The following is a 17,185-nucleotide window of genomic DNA, read 5'->3' on the forward strand; positions in this document are numbered from 1 at the left end:
TATGTGCAAAATTTAGCCCTGTGCATGGTCCACTCAAAGCCATTATTTTGCTAACTTGTAAAATGGCAATAATAGGAGTAACAGCCATATTTATGTCAGAATTGTGACAGGTCCTAGAAAGCATTTAGCACTTTATGCTTGCTAAGTATGAAGCATTGAGTACATGTGACATGTTGCTTTTTAAAATCATTTTAATGGCTACGTGGTATTTCCCATGTTTTTACCACAGTTTATCTAACCACGTCATCTTTGGGTAAAGAGCTACATACTGGCTTCAACACATAGGAGGAAAAGATGTGCAGGGTCATAGAAGAGAGCTGGTCCCTATGCAAGACTTGAGAGGAGGTACATCTGGATTTACACGTATATGAAAAGTTTGATCTTAGACCAGCTCATATTGGCAAAATGAAAAGAAACTCGAGAAAGACATTATAGAGAAAGCATCCAGGGAGTCTGTGACCGAGGCAGCAGAGAACCCGTTCATTTCCACAAAGAAGCACAGAGAAGGGCCCCTGGATGAGCCCCTATGCCAGCTGCCTGGCTCTGAGTGTAAGACCTGAGCCCTCGTCCAATTACCCCTGCTAATGGAGGCTTCCAGACCGAAGGCCAGCAGGCTGCCAACGGGAAGGAGACACACATGACTTGTCTTGAGAGAGGTGTCTCCACAAACGCCATTGGCCTATGCTATTTTTTTTTCTTTCTGTTGTTGAAGCAGCACAGAGAGTGTGTTGTGGCTTTAACTGCAAGTAGAAGGGGTTCTTTTTCCCCCTTTTTGCGTAATCACAGTTCCAAAGACCTCAAATCAACATAATTGAAGGTGTCTCTCATCAAAAACTGGGTCAGGCAAGAAAATAAACACGGTTGCTCTAATTAAGAACTCCCTGGCCTTCGCCCTTCTCTGGGGCGAGGAGGATCTGTGAACCGTGCAAAAGCTCCCTTTTAGTTTGGACGCCGGGAGGGGTTGGAAAAGATCCACCCGAGTTCTCAGAAGTGCAGGGCTGGAAGCCTTTCCGGAAACTGCTTCAGAGTTAGAGAGGCTTGGGTTTCCGGCTGCACATTCTAGAAGGATGCCCGGGCGCAGGCCTCTTTGACGGAATATGTAGGTGCGGCCTTGCCTGGCTGACTGTCCCTCGTCAACTGGTAGGGCTGAGGGGACCTGTGGGGACACGACGTGTGCTGCCCTGGTCCAACGTGCGGTGGGTCCTGCTCTGGGTCTTCATCTCTAGCCAATACCCTGACAGAGCCAGTGAGTTCGGAATAGGTAGGAGCCCTCGGCCTGATGAACCTCTAATTGGTCCATACTGCAACTGTCACGGGCATCTGTGGCTTCATGCCACTTGTCCACAGAGAATCATCTTTGACAGAGAAGACGGAGGTGGCCTCCTCTCTGCAAACATGCTTGATCCTTCACCCTGAATGCCATCACAGAAGTTGGTCCTCTTGCCCCGAGACGAGGGGTGGGGGGCATGAGGCTTGTCATTAAAAGTGAGATCAGCCAGGTGTGGTGGCATACACCTATAATCTCAGCAACTGAGGAGGTTGAGGCAGGAGGATCTCAAGTTTGAGGTCAGCCTGGGCAACTTAGTGAGAACCCTGTCTCAAAATTTTGAAAAGGACTGGCTGTGCAGCTCAGTGGTGAAACCCTTGCCTAGCATGTGTGAGGCTCCATCAAAGCTTGGGACCACCACCACCACCAAAAAAAGCGGGGGGGGGGGATTTTTATTAAACACCCTTCCCTGTATGCACACACACACACAAAAAAAAACTCCTGAACTTTTTCTCTGTCTAACCTTGCTTCTTGCAGATTCAGAGGTCTTGTCCCCATCAGTCAAGAATTTAGCTCTTCTATGAACCTTCCTTTCTTGGAAGACTGCCACTTACTTCCTCAGGATACCTTCGGGGACAGTGGGGAACTTTACATGACTTGTACAGACACCTTATTAAGCTTAATGAGCTGTATATCACAGACAAAATCTTTTTTTTTTTTTCTGGTACTGGGGATTGAACTCGGGGACGCTCGACCACTGAGCCACATCCCCAGCCCTATGTTGTATTTTATTTAGAGACAGGGTCTCACTGAGTTGCTTAGCGCCTCAGCTGTTGCTGAGCCTGGCTTTGAACTTGCAATCCTCCTGCCTCAGCCTCCCAAGCCACTGGGATTGGAGGCGTGTGACACTGTGCCTGGCCAGAGACAGAATCTTGGAATTTGTTGGTTTTGGGTTAGTGTTGCCAATTACCATGGCTTAACTATAGTAGGTGCCCAGTAATTATTTCTATCTCCTTGGATCTCATTTTTCTTAGTCACAGAAAAAGTGGGGCAGAATTTTTTTTTCTTTTTCATCAAGCGTGAGTAAAGTAGGTGCTCATGTGATAGGAAGAGCTGGTTCCCAAAGTCATCTCATTCTCTGCGTAGAAATTGTATGTTTAAAGGAGTTTGTTAAAAACGATATGCAGTATTGGTGATACTTAAATAAAGCCCACAGGAGGACTTGGAGTCGTTATAATATCTGCCATCTCTGACACCTCAAACCAAAGCCAACCACTGTCCCATTGACCCTCAGTTCAAAAATCTGGATCTTTGATGAAGAAAATCAAAAGTGAGGAGGGGGCTGGGGGATTCACTTCTTGGTGGACATGGGATCGGCCTTTGGCGGAGGCAGCATGGTAGCAATGGCCCCCTCTTAAAATAGGGGGTGGAAAACATGATGGAACCATGTCAGGAATGTCAACCCTGGGACCTCAATTCCAGGGGGTCCTTGCCAGGGGGGGGGGGTTAGAAAGTGCTGACCGGCAAAAGTGCTTTTTGTCAGGGGACACGAGGCAGGCCCAGGAGCATGTCCTGTGGCCTCAGCCTGCTGTTTCCTCCTTCAGGTTAAACCATTGGTTGCTCAGGGGTTGTTCTGTGTTCCTGACCCTAAGGGTAGAAATTATAAAAGGCAGACTTAGAGGAGGTAGAATAGTCACCCCCAGAGACCCCGTGGGTCACTGGCACCTGGGAATGGGGGGCAAGGCATGCGGAGTTAGTCCACGGATGCAGTTTCTCTCTGCTGTGAGATCCTGACTCTGCCTCGGTCTCCTCCTCGTTTGTAGCTTGCAGAAAAGTGAGACCAGACGCTCTCCAAGGTTGGTCATCCCAACTGCTGTGACCCTTGCAGGCAGGGTGACATCTGCCCTCCCCTGCATGGTGCCGGTTTATCTTTCCAACTCGGTTACCTTCCAGGGACTTCCAGGTTGACTGCAGTTTGACTGGTAGGCCCGCTGACATGGTCCTGCCCTGTCCCGAAGTTCTTAGGGCAGGGAGAGGCTGAAAGCACAGAATTGTACTCCTGTCTCCATCGCTACCTGTTAAGCGGTCTTAAACCACAGAAGCTCCAGTTGTGGAACAAGGAATTGCCACACTTCAGTTCATGCTGTGGATCAGCAATTTCTGTTTCTTTTATTGTTGTTTATTTGGGGCAAAGGGTCAGAAATTCTGTAGAAGTTCAACCTGTTAAAAAAAAAAAAAAATTTTTTTTGCTTTTGTCTGCATAATGACTCATGTGATGTTGCAGCAGGGTGCAGAGATCAGCTGACAGTCACACACGATTACTTTCTATATTTTAATGATAGTCTTCAAATGAAATTTGAAAAATTCCTCGTTTACCATCTCTGATGAATGCGTGGCACCCCAGAGGCTGATGGAGACGTCTGTGATACATTTGCGTCGGGATGGGTAGTGGCAAGCTGTTTCTCACGTTCATCCTTGAGGCCCTACTAAGCCTGAGAGACGCCTGCCTGTCTGTTGTTTGCTCATTAGGAGTTGATGATACACCAACCAGAGGGCTGCACCCCGGCAGGATGTAAAAATTCTGAAGGAACAGGTTTGCCTGTGCACCGATTCCCCCTCAGCAGTGTGACGCTCTTGCCAGAGTCTGTACGGAGCTCCCGTGTTCTGTCAGATGGTTTTTGTTCTTTAATTTCTTCCCCTTAAATAATATTTCACTTTTTTATCGGGGCATATACTCTGATTTCACAGCTTCTCTTTGAGTGTCTGACTTGGCTTCCTAAGGCGATGTCTTCGGAGTAAACTCCCCCAGACATCAAGCAGAGATTGGGACACATTTGTATTTTGACTGACAGTTTTCTTTACACCCTGTCCACAAGTACAGAAATGTCACCAAATGAAATCAAAGGCAATAAGCACTTTTTATCTATTTTGAAACTGATATATAAAAACAAACCATATTAATGGGGTACCATGAATTTTTTTTGGGGGGGTGGGGTGGAGTACCAGGGATTGAACTAAGGGGCACTCGACCACTGAGCCACATCCCCAACCCTATTTTGTATTTTGAGACAGGCTTTGACTGGGTTGCTTAGGGTCTCGCTTTTGCTGAGGCTGGCTTGGAACTCGGGATCCTCCTGCCTCAGCCTCCTGAGTCACTGGGAGTACAGGCGTGCACCACCGTGCCTCGCCCATGGAATGTTTTGGTATATGTGTTTACTGCGTAATGTTTAAAGCAGGTTAAACTTGTGTCTCCTCAAATATTTATCATTGTTTATGGTGAAACCATTCAACATGCTTTCTTGTAGCTTTTGGAAACATACACTGCATTATTATCTGCAGTCACGCTGCTGTGCATGGGCATCTCAGAACTTGTCAGTGTAAATTATACCCATTAATCAGCCCTTCCCACCCTGCTGTCCCTGGCCTCTGGTCATCACAGCTGTGCTATCGAGTCCCATGCAATCAACTTTTAGATAGCGCCTATCGGTGAGACCAGTTGGTACTTGACTCCCTGTGCCTGGGTTATTTTCATTCAACCTGATGGTCTTCAGTTCAATCCATGTTGTAGCAAATGGCAGGGTTCCATTGTTAACGGCTGAATAGTATCTTATTTTCCCTCACCAGTGGAAGGACATCTGGGTTGTTGGACTTTTGGCTATTGGAAGTAGTGCTTCACTAAACATAGGGGTGTGGGTGTCCCTTTCACCTACTGATTTCATTCCTGGTGGTGGTACATGTCCAATACTGATTATATTTTTTAATTTTTGAGGAACTTCCATACTGGTTTCCGCCATGGCTGTAGCAGTTTACGTTCCCCCCAGCCAGTGTGCAAGGGCTCCCTTTTCTCCCCATTTTCGCCAGCACTTGTTGGAATAGAAGCATTTTGGCTTAGTTTGGGTGGGTTTGCTGGCTTGGTTTTTATATAATCACATAATTATAAAACCTGACATCAGACGTTAACTGCCGTCGTGTGTATGAGAGCGTGGGTGGTGGTTTCAGTCCTCTCCAAAAGAATGCAGACGTGAAAACGCAGGCAACGTCCTGAGAGTTTTGACTGATGGCTTATCGCTTCTTCTCTCCTCGCAGAGGGTGGCTCCCGCTTTGTAAAGACCTCATCGCCGCGAGGTGAGGCTAAGATGAGCATTACCAGTGACGAGGTGAACTTTCTGGTGTATCGGTACCTCCAGGAATCAGGTAAGGGGTTTGGTTCTCTGTCGGGAGGAAATTCGCCTTCAATGTGCCGCGGGTGGAATGCCCAGCCGTTGGTGGAAGGGTAACAAGGAGGGCTAACGGTGCTCTTTGTGCGAGAGTTAGTGGGGAGGAGAGAAGGTCCTGGGGCCATCTCATTCCCAGGCTGGAATGCGATGCTATCCCCATGATGTTTCTGTTCAGGTGAAATGAGACCCAAGTGAACCTCAAGAGAACTTGTGATAAACATGGAGAGGGTCAGGAGCAGTTTGTGCCCCTGGTCTCCACTATGGTGAGAACATTGACCCACTGGGGTGTTGATTTGAACCTTGTAGATCTGACACCAGAGACTTATGGAGTGAAAGAGGAAGGGCCCAGGGTCCTTCAGGATGGGATGCACCTCCAAAGACCTAGCTTCCTCCCACTGGGGCCCCCCCTTCTTCAACACTCCACCACCTTACCTAGTATGTGGGCCTTTGGAGACATCCTAGATCTAGATGACAGCATGATCCTCTGCTTAACAATGTGGTCACCTCCCTCAAATGCACCCTTAGTTGAAAATGCACTTCATACCTATAGCCTAAGCTACTGAACACCATAGCTTAGCCTAGCCAATCTGAATGCTGTAACCTGTTTGCTTATATTATATGGTGGTCGCATCCTGATAAACTCATCAAAAGTAGAAAACATCCTGACCTGAAACTGCATGGACTGTACCTGGCCTGCAAGCCCCCTAGCTCAGACATTGCATGTGTACCTACCCATCCTGGGGCTGCCCGGAGGTGCCGCATCTGAGAATCAGAAGTGCAGCAAGAACTCAAGATCCCAGGGCAAAGTCTGAAACACAGTTTCTCCTGAATGTGTAAGGCACGTGTGCTGTTGTCAAGGTCCAAAGATAAGTCGAAGCATTGTCAGCCCGGAACCGTCTGTGCTAGGTTTAAGGAGGAACCAGCTGATCGGCACCTGGACCCAGGCTGAAAGAGAAAATGGGCAGGCATCGATGCAAAGAAAATGGCTCAAACCCTGAGCATATTACGTAGCGTCGGTTTTTGAGCCTCGGTTTCCCCTAGAAAAGTGGTTCTCCCAGGCAAAAGTGATAGTTGGTGGGACATGTAGCATGTTTTAAATGAAATCCCTCGCTCATCCAAGCTTGGAACTTTTTATTTGGAATCCCAGCTAGCACTGTTCATGGTGATGCATGTTCTTGGTACATATTTGAGCGTTTGGCTCGGCTGTTGCCAGAGCATGGTATCAGAAAGTGATAGAGAAACAAAGTATACTGCCTGAGCTGTGGGGACCACACTCTCACACCTCAGAACTTGCAGGAGTTGTCCACCTGGAGGACAGGTGTTCTCCTATCACAGAACTCAGACCCCCTGAGCTGCCTGCAGGTGAGAAACCCCACGTACCGTGTCGTGCTCCCCTCGTGGTACTTGCATGATACTTTGCGTTTAGAAATATCTCTGTGCGAGGGTATATTGATGGTAGGGACAGGGAGTGTGTGACAACAAGCCGAGTTTGTGAATGCCAGGCAGGAAAGAGAGTCTGTTACCTGGGGGCAGCTGCTGTGCTGGTGGTTGGCCCCACGTCCGGGGCAGGAGCGCTTCGCGCCCTCTTTCCGTAAACACAGAGATCTCCCTCCCTCCTGCAGGAAGGCTGGCCTCCTCGTGTCGTGTTTGTTTACACTTCTCCTGTTTATTTTTATAAAGCTTCTATGACCAGGCAGCAAGGGAACCGAGACTGGGACAGAGCAGGGTGTCCAGAATTTCCCAAGTGTCACTGCTGTATAATGTCTGTTGAATTCTTTTCCTAATGATTCACCAACATCCAAGTTACTTTCCAGTAGGTGTGGCCCGTGTTTAAGGAGAGATTGCTTTGATGGAATTCTTGTGTGTATTCTGGAATTTTTTTAAATGCACCACAAGGAAGAAGCAGGAGAAGAAATGGCTGGTGTTTAAGTGGACATTATTGGGTTGGTTTTCTGTTTATCTCAAATTCTAAGGTTTAGTTAAGCCCATAGTTGATGATCCTCCACCAACTTGAAGAGCACCTTCTCCCCCACCTGTGAGAAGAAAATCATTTCCTTGATCCGCTCCCCCTCAGACACCTGAGCGCACGCGCGCCTTCAATACCACCACACGCGTTAAAAATCAGTCTTGCCTCCCAGTGAGTGGTCCTCGGCTCCTCCAGAGCCACTGAACTGCTCAGGTCCTGCTCATCTGCAGGATGAACCAGGTGCCATTTCTGTCCACCACCCTTCTCCTCCATCTTCTCTTTCCTTCCCATTCCCCAAATATCCAGGGTGTCATTTGGGATGATTTAGGCTGCAAGGAAGAGAGGATTCCATGTCATGGAGCATACACTTCCCAGCAAGGAAGCAGGATATTGAAGGCTGCTTTTTTTCCGAGAGGGCCTTGCCTCTCCAGAGCGCTCAGTCCATGTTCTCGATGTGCAGCACCTCCCCGCAGCACATTCCCAGCAGTCTGGAAGAGGAACGGGGTTAAGAAGCAAGACCTTTAGATGAAACAGTAGCAGCATTTGAACTAGCAGCTCCAGTACCAGAGAGGCTGCGCTTGGTTTTGCTCAAGTCCCGGCACCCTGGCTTGCTCGGTGAGGGTCTCGCTGCCTCTGGGTGCTGTTTGTGAAGCCCACGGTGTACCGTTTTTTGGAGTGTAGGTCTGTAGATTTTGCAAAACGTAGATAGGTCACGAGACCAACCAAGACAGAGATTCTGTTGCTCTTCCCCAATTTTCCCAGGTTCCCGAGTCATCCACGCCAGCCCCAGGCAGCCATCATTGTTTTCGGTCCGTCAGGTTTTGCTTCTGTAGCAATGCTGTGGGCATGGAGTCGCAGGGTACATAGTCATAGTCTCCTTCCTTCGGTGCAAGGCCCTTGAGGCTTGTTTGTGCGGTTGCATGTATCAGCCGTGTGTGGATTCTTTATGACTAAGTAATATTCCCTTTTGAAGGCTGTATGACAGTCTGCTTGTCCATCCCCTGTTGAGGAACATTGAGTTCTTTTTGCATGTAAGGTTTTCTGTGTGGACAGAGGTTTTTGTTTACCTTGAGGAAGTGCCTAGGAGTGGGATTGCTGGGTCCTGTGGTAGGTGTAGGTTTAGCCTTATCAGAAGCCACTGGGTGTTTTTTTTCATCTAAGGCAGAAGCAAGACGCTTTCTAAACACGGAGGTTTATAGAAGGGACAGGAGAGACGCCCTGAAGAGTAGGTAAAAGGACTTTTATCCAGCACTTGTATTTGTAGGATATTGATGACGTCTGGTACTTCCTCTTTGGATTCTGAATCAGGGTCCTAGCTTCCACACAGTGACCAGTTGAACTTTCCGCACCAAAGAAAAACTGGCCAGGCGTGATGGCGCACTCCTGTAATCCCAGCTGCTCAGGAGGCTGAGGCAGGAGGACTGCAAGCTTGAGGTCAGCCTCTGCAACCTAGTGAGACCCTGCCTCAAAATAAAAAGGGCCGGGGGTGTGGCTGAGTGTAGAGGGCTTGCCAAGCGTGTGCAAGGCCTGGGTTTGCTGCAGCCAGCCCAGCTGTTTGGATCAGCCAGAACATGAGGCTGGGTTCGGCACACCACTAGGAGCACTCGGGAATAAACCCCGTGAAGGTTCTGGTAACAACACAGGTGAAAATCAACCAGTGAGAAATGGCGTTTCACTGAGGCTTTGCCCAGTGCAGAGAGGTTGCCCACTTACACGCTCCAACAGCTGTCACTTAAACATTTTAGATACTGAAAGAGTTGGCCACCATGATAATGGAGTTCATTTCTTATATATATGGTAAGTCACTCCGAGGCTGACCCACCTTCTTCACTGTGATAATCTGAAGACCCTCCGTAGGACTGACCACAGCACCCGTGTTGGAGTGCGTGTTCGGATCTGTCGTGATTCTCAGCAAAGAGGCCATTCGTTGTGCGTCTTTATCGCCTGCATTGACGTCACCATCTTCCCATTATTTGGAACCGGCTATTGTTCGTTTTTAAGAGCAAATGCCTACACCCTGGACACATGCCGTGTTCCTCAAGAGCTGATGTCCAAATGTGAGACAAGATATATGGAATGAGTTTTTTTTTTCTTCACAAGGTTGCTATTATGTACCGTCCTTGTTCCTAAGAGGTAGTTGCTGTGATCCCAACATTTGTGTTCTGCCCCGAATTCACGTTAAAATCCTAACTCCGGAGGTGCAGGTGTTGGAGGTGGGGTTCTGGCAGTGCCGAGTTCGCGAGGTGCAGCCCATGAATGAGACGCGTGTCCTTATGAAACAGGCCCAGGGAGCTCCATGTGAGGACCCAGGAGAAGGCACCAGAAGGAAATTCTGGCCCATGGTATGTAACAGATGAATCTTGAGGATGTTGTGCTCAGAGAAGTCGACTGGTCGCAAGGTGTAAATGCTGATTGGTTCCCTTATAAGAGGTACACAGAGTAGACGCATCCCCCCTGCGGAGAGGCAGAATGGTGGTTGCCAGGGGCTTGGGGACAGGAGTTTTTCAGTTTTGCAGAAGGAATAGGTTTGGTGGTGGGGATGGTTGGACAGCAGGGTGCATGTCTTCCATGCCACTTGAAAATGGGTAGAATGGTTTATTTTGTGTTGTGTATTTTAACTCTGTTTTTTGGGGGAAAAGTCTTATAGCAAGAACGTTAATGTGCAGATTGTTTGAGTTTGGAACACTTGCCGAGAAAGGGTTCACCTCAATGCCACAGGAGCATTAAGGGTTTAACAGGAACTCTTTAAGTGCGTGGTATGCACAGGTGTTGTTTGTAAGCTCAATCTATCTATGTCTGACATTATGAGTATCTTAAACATAGAACAGAAAATGATACTTGTAATAGCACTCACCACAAAGGTTGCCACGCCCTTTGGTGGGTGATAGATTAACCTAATTGTGGCACATCCACACTATGGAGTACTATTCAGCCATGAAAAGGGATGAGCTTTATTGACACAGGCAGAAAGATGGATGAGTCTTCCTAGTACTGGTGTCAGGAGATCCCACTGTGCACAGTTCCATTTACACAACATTCCTCACGTGTCTCGGGATTGTGCGGATGCCACATTGGTGTCTGCCGGGGGTCAGCATTGAGGATGGGTGTGGTATGGGGCTATTCTTCTGTGTTCTTTTCAGTGACTCTCAAAATGTTCTTGTGTGGCCCTTATGGCCAGCCCCTGGTTTGCATGGAGCCTGAAGTGGGCAGGTTTGAGGGTCTTGACCTGGGGGTGAGGGCACCAGCCGAAGCACTTATAAGAGGTTTTCGGCCTCCCTTTCCCATCAGGTTTCTCAGCCTCAACACTAGTGAGTTTGTGGTGGATTGTTCTCTGTCTTGGGGGACTGGTCTCTTCTTTGTAGACTGTGGCGCCACATCCCGGGCCTTGGCCTGCTGGGTACCAACAGCATGCTTTTCCCCTCCACTGTGGTGACCGCCAACACCTGGTTTTTGTTGAAGGAGGATGGATGGAATTCTCATTTCTTCGTCTTTTCCTGGGCCTCCCTGCCCTGCCCTCAGAAGCACCACTCAGATACTGACTTCCCCAGTGAGAACCGCAGTGCCTATCTTTATTAATTTTCCAGAGCGTTTTTCCCCTTGGGGAGGGGGAGGGTCTGCCAACAGCCTTCCCTGGCAGGTAATAAAATAATTGCAAGTTGCAGACTTTCAATCTGAAATCTCTTTCCCCACCGGGCTCCTGGTGAGTGGGTGAGGAAACCAAGAAGAGGGTGTTTCTCGTAATATTTGCGAATGATTGCGTCTCCAGAAGTGATTAAGAGCCTTTGCCCACTGTAATCCTAGGAGCTGACAAATTACTCACAGGCCCCGGGGTTTCCTAGGCTGTGAATGCCTCCCACGGTGGCAGGTTCCCATGGATCTGGGAAGTCATTTTACCGGCGGCTGCTCCTCTAAACACAAGCTCAGGGCTTATTGTTCAGCGGAGGCTCTAAAAATATTGTTTGACTGCAGCGGCTCATTTCCATTGCTAATGTGTGTCCCTGTCTCATAAAAGGTTCCTTAGGACACTGGGAAGGTCAGGCCTTAGAGTCCTGGTAGCCTTAGCTTGAGACATCAGTAATAAAAGGGAAACATTCATTTCATCAAAAAATGAGTAAGACCCCAAGAGAAGGGCCACGGAGGTGCAGGGTGAAGGTAGCCTACACTGGGTGGAAAGCAACCTGGTCTCGTGTCTTCTGGTGGCCTCCCGTGGGCGTAGGCAGTGCCTTGTGGTGGGGTTTTGGGAGAGCAAATGTGCAAGAAAGGATCGTCCTGCTAGCTGGTGGCATCAATAATCCACACCCCCCCAGCAGCAGCCGTCTCATGTCCCTTGGCAGAATACCATCTTTGCCAGATCGCCGAGCCCCGGCCTGGCGGCTGCCCAGGTCCAAAGCTTACGTGGAACCTGTCCTGGATGCCGGTTTCTCGGGGGAAAACCTGCTGGCATTGTTGGCGAGTTACGCACAAACTCCTCCTCTTCATTGGTGAAGACCGTTTTCCTCAACCAGTCTTTTGGTTGGGTTATAACCACCTTCGGGAGCAGAATGCAGGGTTGGTGCTTCGTACCTTCCAGATGTTCGTCACCCCCCGGCTGCTGGTCTGCTCTAAGTTGACTGTTCTAATTGGTTTCTGTCTTTGCTCCCTCCTCGTCTGTCTGAATGAATTCTTTGACCTGTGTCAGGAGAGAGAGCGCCTCATTTGCACCAAGTTCGTAAAAAGAATATTTTTTTTTTTCAAGTAAAACTACCTGAATCTTGTGGATTGAGACTTGTCATTGCTGTGGTGGGTGTTTGATCAGCGAGTGGGAAACAACTAGAATGAAGGCCAGGTGAGCGTTTTATGAATTAGTTGCTTTATCACATAACCAGTTGTTTCCCGTAGTCATTAACACAGCCCTGGTTCAGACGTGGAAGACTTGCATAGTCCCTCCTGCTTTACAAGTTGGGGGTGCGTTGGGAGAGTCTAACTGGCTCGGGTTTCCCGTTTTAGATAAGATGAAAGGGCGCTTACCAAGCACTGCCTTCTTCAAAGTTCACGGTTACCTTGAAGACCAACCTGCTCTGAAATGCTAATGTGACCTTCAAACTGTCCCTCACTGATACATATTTTATTTCCTGCCAAATTCCCTTTGTTCCTCTTTTCAGACCAAATAGCAAACACGTCACCTGCACTTGGTCCCCTTTCCCTGCAGCCTCTGCACATACCTTTGCTGCTGCCTCTGTGGCCATTCTTATCAACGTCGGTCCCCTGAGTGCCGTCCTTTTCTTTCCCCCCACGTCTCTGTGGTCAGGGAGCTGCTCTGGGTGCCCTTCCCCAATCGCTCCCCCAACCTCCAGATCTGAGTGTCCATCCCCAATGTCTCTCCTGACCTTCCCATTCTGTGTCCATCCCCAATCTCTCCACTGACCCCCAGTCTGGGTGCCCTTCCCCAATCTCTCCACTGAGCACCATAGTGACATTTTGGATGACATTTTCTCAGGCTTTCCTCCATATCATCCCACCCTACTGTCTGTCTTCCACACAGCCCGATTCTGTTCCCCAGAGGTCTGCCCTCATGTCCCCATCAACCCCTCAGAGGCTCCGCTCCTTAGCGACCTCACCTTCCAGGCTGGCGTTGGAAGGAAGGTGGGCACCCAGCATGCAGCCTACAGCGCTGCTTACTGTAGAAAATCCAAGGGTGCTCAGGGCCTTCTATTGCATGGTGTCTGCCCCACCGCCTGTCCCCAGTTCCCTCACCCCCCCCCCTCCTCCACCACCTCTGTCAGGGTTGCCTCTGTCCCTGTTGTCCCAGTAACACACACTTATGGAGCACTTGCTGTATACAGCCAGGCATGATGCTCGGTACCTGACAGGAGAAGCCGTTTATTCCCGTCAGCCCCAAGAAAGAAGACGCAGCGCTGTGTCATCCACAGCTGAGGGCCAAGGTCCTGAGGTCTGAGTGCCCAGAGGTCATAAGGCTAGGATTCAGAACAGGCCATGTGGATCTGCAGATCCACATTTGTGTGTACTTATGTGTTGATAGTGTACAGCACAGTGTTTTTGAAGCATATATGCAGTGCAGAACGGCTGTTGGAGCTAATTAACTGTGCATAACCTTGCACACTTAGCATTTTTTGGTCATGTGAATAGCAATTTTCAAAATGCAGTACGTTGTTCTTAACAATGCTGTTCCCTGGGTCTCTTGAAGTTATTTCTCTTATCTAATTGGAGGTTTGCACGCTTTGACCTGCGTCTCCCCTGCCCTCACCCCAGCCCCTGGCACCTGCTGTCCTGCTGTTTTGGTCTCACACATGAGCGATTGCTGTCTTCCTCCGCCTGGCTTGTTGCAGGTAACAGCGTCCTGCGGTTTATCCACGTTGCAGACGGCAGGGTTCCTTCTCTGTCAAAAGGTGGACCAGGGTGGCCTTGTCTGCACACGCCACATCCTCCGCCTCCTCCCCTCCCTGGATGGAGGTCCGCTCCATACCTTGGCTGTCATGATGGTACTAGCACGGTGAGCGCAGGAGGTGGGCTCCCTGTCTTTCCTATGTCACCAATAGGACTGCTGGGTCGTGCGGTCACTCATTTTTTAAACTGCATGGGAACTTACGTACGGTTTCCATGACTCCCTGCCAGTCTGCATTCCCACCAGCCGTCTGTCCGGGCTTCCTTTTCTCGCATCCTTAACCATCAGGCCTTTCTGATAAGAGCCTAAGTTTTGTGATGTCACCTCTTTTTCCTTTTTCTTATTCCCCTGGCGCTTAGTGATGCGGTGCATTTTTTTCATGGACCCCTTGGCAGGATCTTCCTCCTCCTGAAGGATTTCTCTTGATGTTTTTCATGCGGTGAAGTCATCAGTGTATTTTCTGATATTAAACCTGCACTCCTGGGATACACTCTGCTTGGCTGGGACAGTTTGTCCTTTTTGAATATGTGGCTGAACTTGGTCTGCCGACACCTCGTCTGGTGTGTGCACACTCATCTTCCTGAGGAAAACGGGGCCGGGATGTTCCTTTTCAAGTTTCCTCATCCAGGCTGGGAACTGGGATCATCCCGGCCCCATAAAACAAGTTGGGCTTTTCGGAAAGTGTGATCGCAAGGACTGCTTTGCCCCCAGTCCAGGTCTCCCTGAGGCGAGGGCTTAGTCATATTTTAGCTTGTGTCAAAACCGTTCATCTCTGTCTTCATGGTGCAGAAACAGCCCCTGAAATCATGGAAGCACATGGCAAGAGCTGTGTCCCAATAAAACTATTTACAAAAACAGGTCACGGCCAGATTTTGTCCTGTGGACTGTCACTGAGCCACTTCTGCCTGAGACTCACCCTCCCATGAGCCAATGGTGTGCGCTCACATTCTCGACTTCCTCCTGCTCGGAAAACCTCTGTCCTCCCGACTGTCTGAACGTACGTTTCTCAGCCTCTCTGCTCTTCACTGATCATCTGAACTTTTGCCATGTTTGCATATTTTATTAATATTCTCTAATATTTTTCCTTAAGTTGAACCACTCCTCTAAAGCATACTGGTAGATACTGGTACGTTAGTTCCGTCTATGTCTGTCGGTATAGCACACGTTAAGTAAAATTTTAAACATTTGTCCCTGTGCTACTTAAAATCACTTTGAGTACCCTCAGGGAGTGTGAGGTTCTAGGGTTTTCCCCTTGGTACTAGACATGGTACCTGGGACCGAGTGCCTGCCATGCAGTCTGTCTGCCACTGAGCTGCAGTCTGAGCCCTTTTTATTTTTATTTTGACAGTTTATAAGGTAGGCCTCAAACTTGAAATCCTCCTGCCTCAGCCTCCCTGGTAGCTGGGATACAGGTGTGTCCCATGTGCCCAGCTGAGAGTTGTTGGTGTTCAGGGATATAGCACTTATCACAATTTCCAGTTCTACAAATGTCTCTTGGTAAGTTGTTAAGTGGAGGCACTGCCCTCCCTGCTAGGATGAAGACAGACAGAGCTAGAAATCTTATTTCTTCTCCCTGCCCAGGGAGGATCACAGATACCTGAAGAGCTGACTGTCACAGAGGCAGATAAGTGTGATATTAAACGTGTGCAGCAGCTGGATGCAGAAGCACAAGCCTGTCATCCCAACAGCTCAGGAGACTGAGGCAGGGGGATGGCAACTTAGCGAGACCGAAGCAATTTAGCAAGACCCCCTCTCAAAACAGAAAGGGCTAGGGGGTGTAGCTCAGTGATAAAGCACCCCTGAGTTCACTAAGTCCTAGAAAGAAGAGGAGAGGGATGGAGAAGATTCTGGAAAATGAGACTGGCAGCAGAGATTATCACCATCCAGAACCTTGGGACCTGTCCTCAGAAGCCTTTAGTTCAGTTTTGAAAACTCTACTCGGAGATGGAGTGAGTCACGTGTCTTCTCCGTGGTGGCTACCGAGACCAATAAGCCACAAATGAAAATGTTCATATTGTGTCAGGTTTATTTAAAAAAAAAAAACAAAAAACACAGAAATCCAGTGTTCTATGACCACGAGGATTATACATATGAATCAATCCACGTGGACAAGAGAGACCTGAAGTTCCCCAGTGTGAGAACAGGGATTGTGCTGATGGTATAATAATGTAAGTTAGTTCTTCCACCTTGGGATAACTTTCTGTTAAATTTCTGTTGAGGCTTCTAACGGCGCTATTCATTAAAAACTGGCTGAGTCTCGCGTTCCCTAACTGAAGCCGGGAAGTGAGGTCAACTGCTTATGCTGAGACTCTGTGACCCTTGACAGGAAGGCACCTCCTTGTCCACCCACCCACCAGGGCCCCCACAGGCGTCTCGCCCCAAGGCCATCATGGCTGGGGAGGCCGAGGCAACCTTTAGTTTATCACCTGAGCAGGGGCTCATGTTTCCCGTGTTGAGAGGATATTAAAATGATGTTGGCATGGCCACATGGTGTGCAGTCATCTGAGCCCACACTGTACTTAACCGCCAGCCTTGGGGTCTGGCCAGATGTTATAAGCGAAACCCGATTTTTAACGAGATCCTTCTGGTATTTTCTTTGGGATGCCAGCCAAGGCAGTTCCATTTTATGCTAAATTCCATGTTACGGTGGGCAGGTCATCTAGAACCCATCTGCAGCCCCTAAGAACATTTCTCCCTGCTTTTGTTCTCGGAGAATTAGTTTGGGAGTCATATTGGGTTTTGCAGGATTTTTTTTTTTTAAAACATTTATGTCGTGGTTGTAAAGGTGATGTGAACATGCTCTGTGATGTCCACAGCAAAATCAAAAAAAGAATTCTCAGCATATTTGTGTGCCTTTCACCACAGATAAAACAAGTTTACATAGGTTCAGAATTGCTTGTTGGGCAGAAAATGTGATTCTCTGGGGAAACTAATCCATCACTGTTCAAAGAGAGTGCAAGCAAGCCCCAGAGAGCAGGATGCAATACCCAGCTCTTACTCTTTCTGTTGACTGTTGCTAAGTCGAAGAGAGAGGGTGCTCTGGATTGGTCTGCCCTGCTCCTGCATGGTCGCCCTTGGCCTCTCCCCCTTGTTGATTTTATCAGCACCTCCTTCCACCACCACCTTGACTCACCTCTGGCAGGGGAGCCGGTGGCTTTCAGGCAGCTGCAGTTCTACAGGAGAAACCTTGACCAGGAAATGTTGACCTTGGAGAGCGCAGGGCTGTGAATAGGGATGTTAGTTTTTGTGGAAACAAAAGGACCGTCCACCACCTGGGTTTCTGGATGACGCCATCGTCCTCCTCCATTCCCTTCGACACACTGGGTTGGAGAAGTGTCAGCCAGTGCCTGTTG

At 48.8% G+C, this 17,185-nt stretch overlaps 1 protein-coding gene across 3 annotated transcripts in view; it reads left to right on the top strand.

Moving 5' to 3' along the window:
- Positions 1 to 17,185, top strand: part of Tbl1x (transducin beta like 1 X-linked) — a 180,130-nt gene that overhangs the window by 130,413 nt on the left and 32,532 nt on the right. For all 3 annotated transcript variants that reach the window (XM_071606828.1, XM_071606826.1, XM_071606827.1), the window contains exon 4: positions 5,354 to 5,461. In XM_071606828.1, the coding sequence (XP_071462929.1) occupies positions 5,404 to 5,461 (58 nt within the window). In that variant the 5' untranslated portion in view covers positions 5,354 to 5,403. The remainder of the gene's footprint in view (positions 1 to 5,353; positions 5,462 to 17,185) is intronic.

This window comes from Marmota flaviventris, chromosome X (genome assembly GCF_047511675.1).
Source record: "Marmota flaviventris isolate mMarFla1 chromosome X, mMarFla1.hap1, whole genome shotgun sequence".
NCBI lineage: Eukaryota > Metazoa > Chordata > Mammalia > Rodentia > Sciuridae > Marmota > Marmota flaviventris.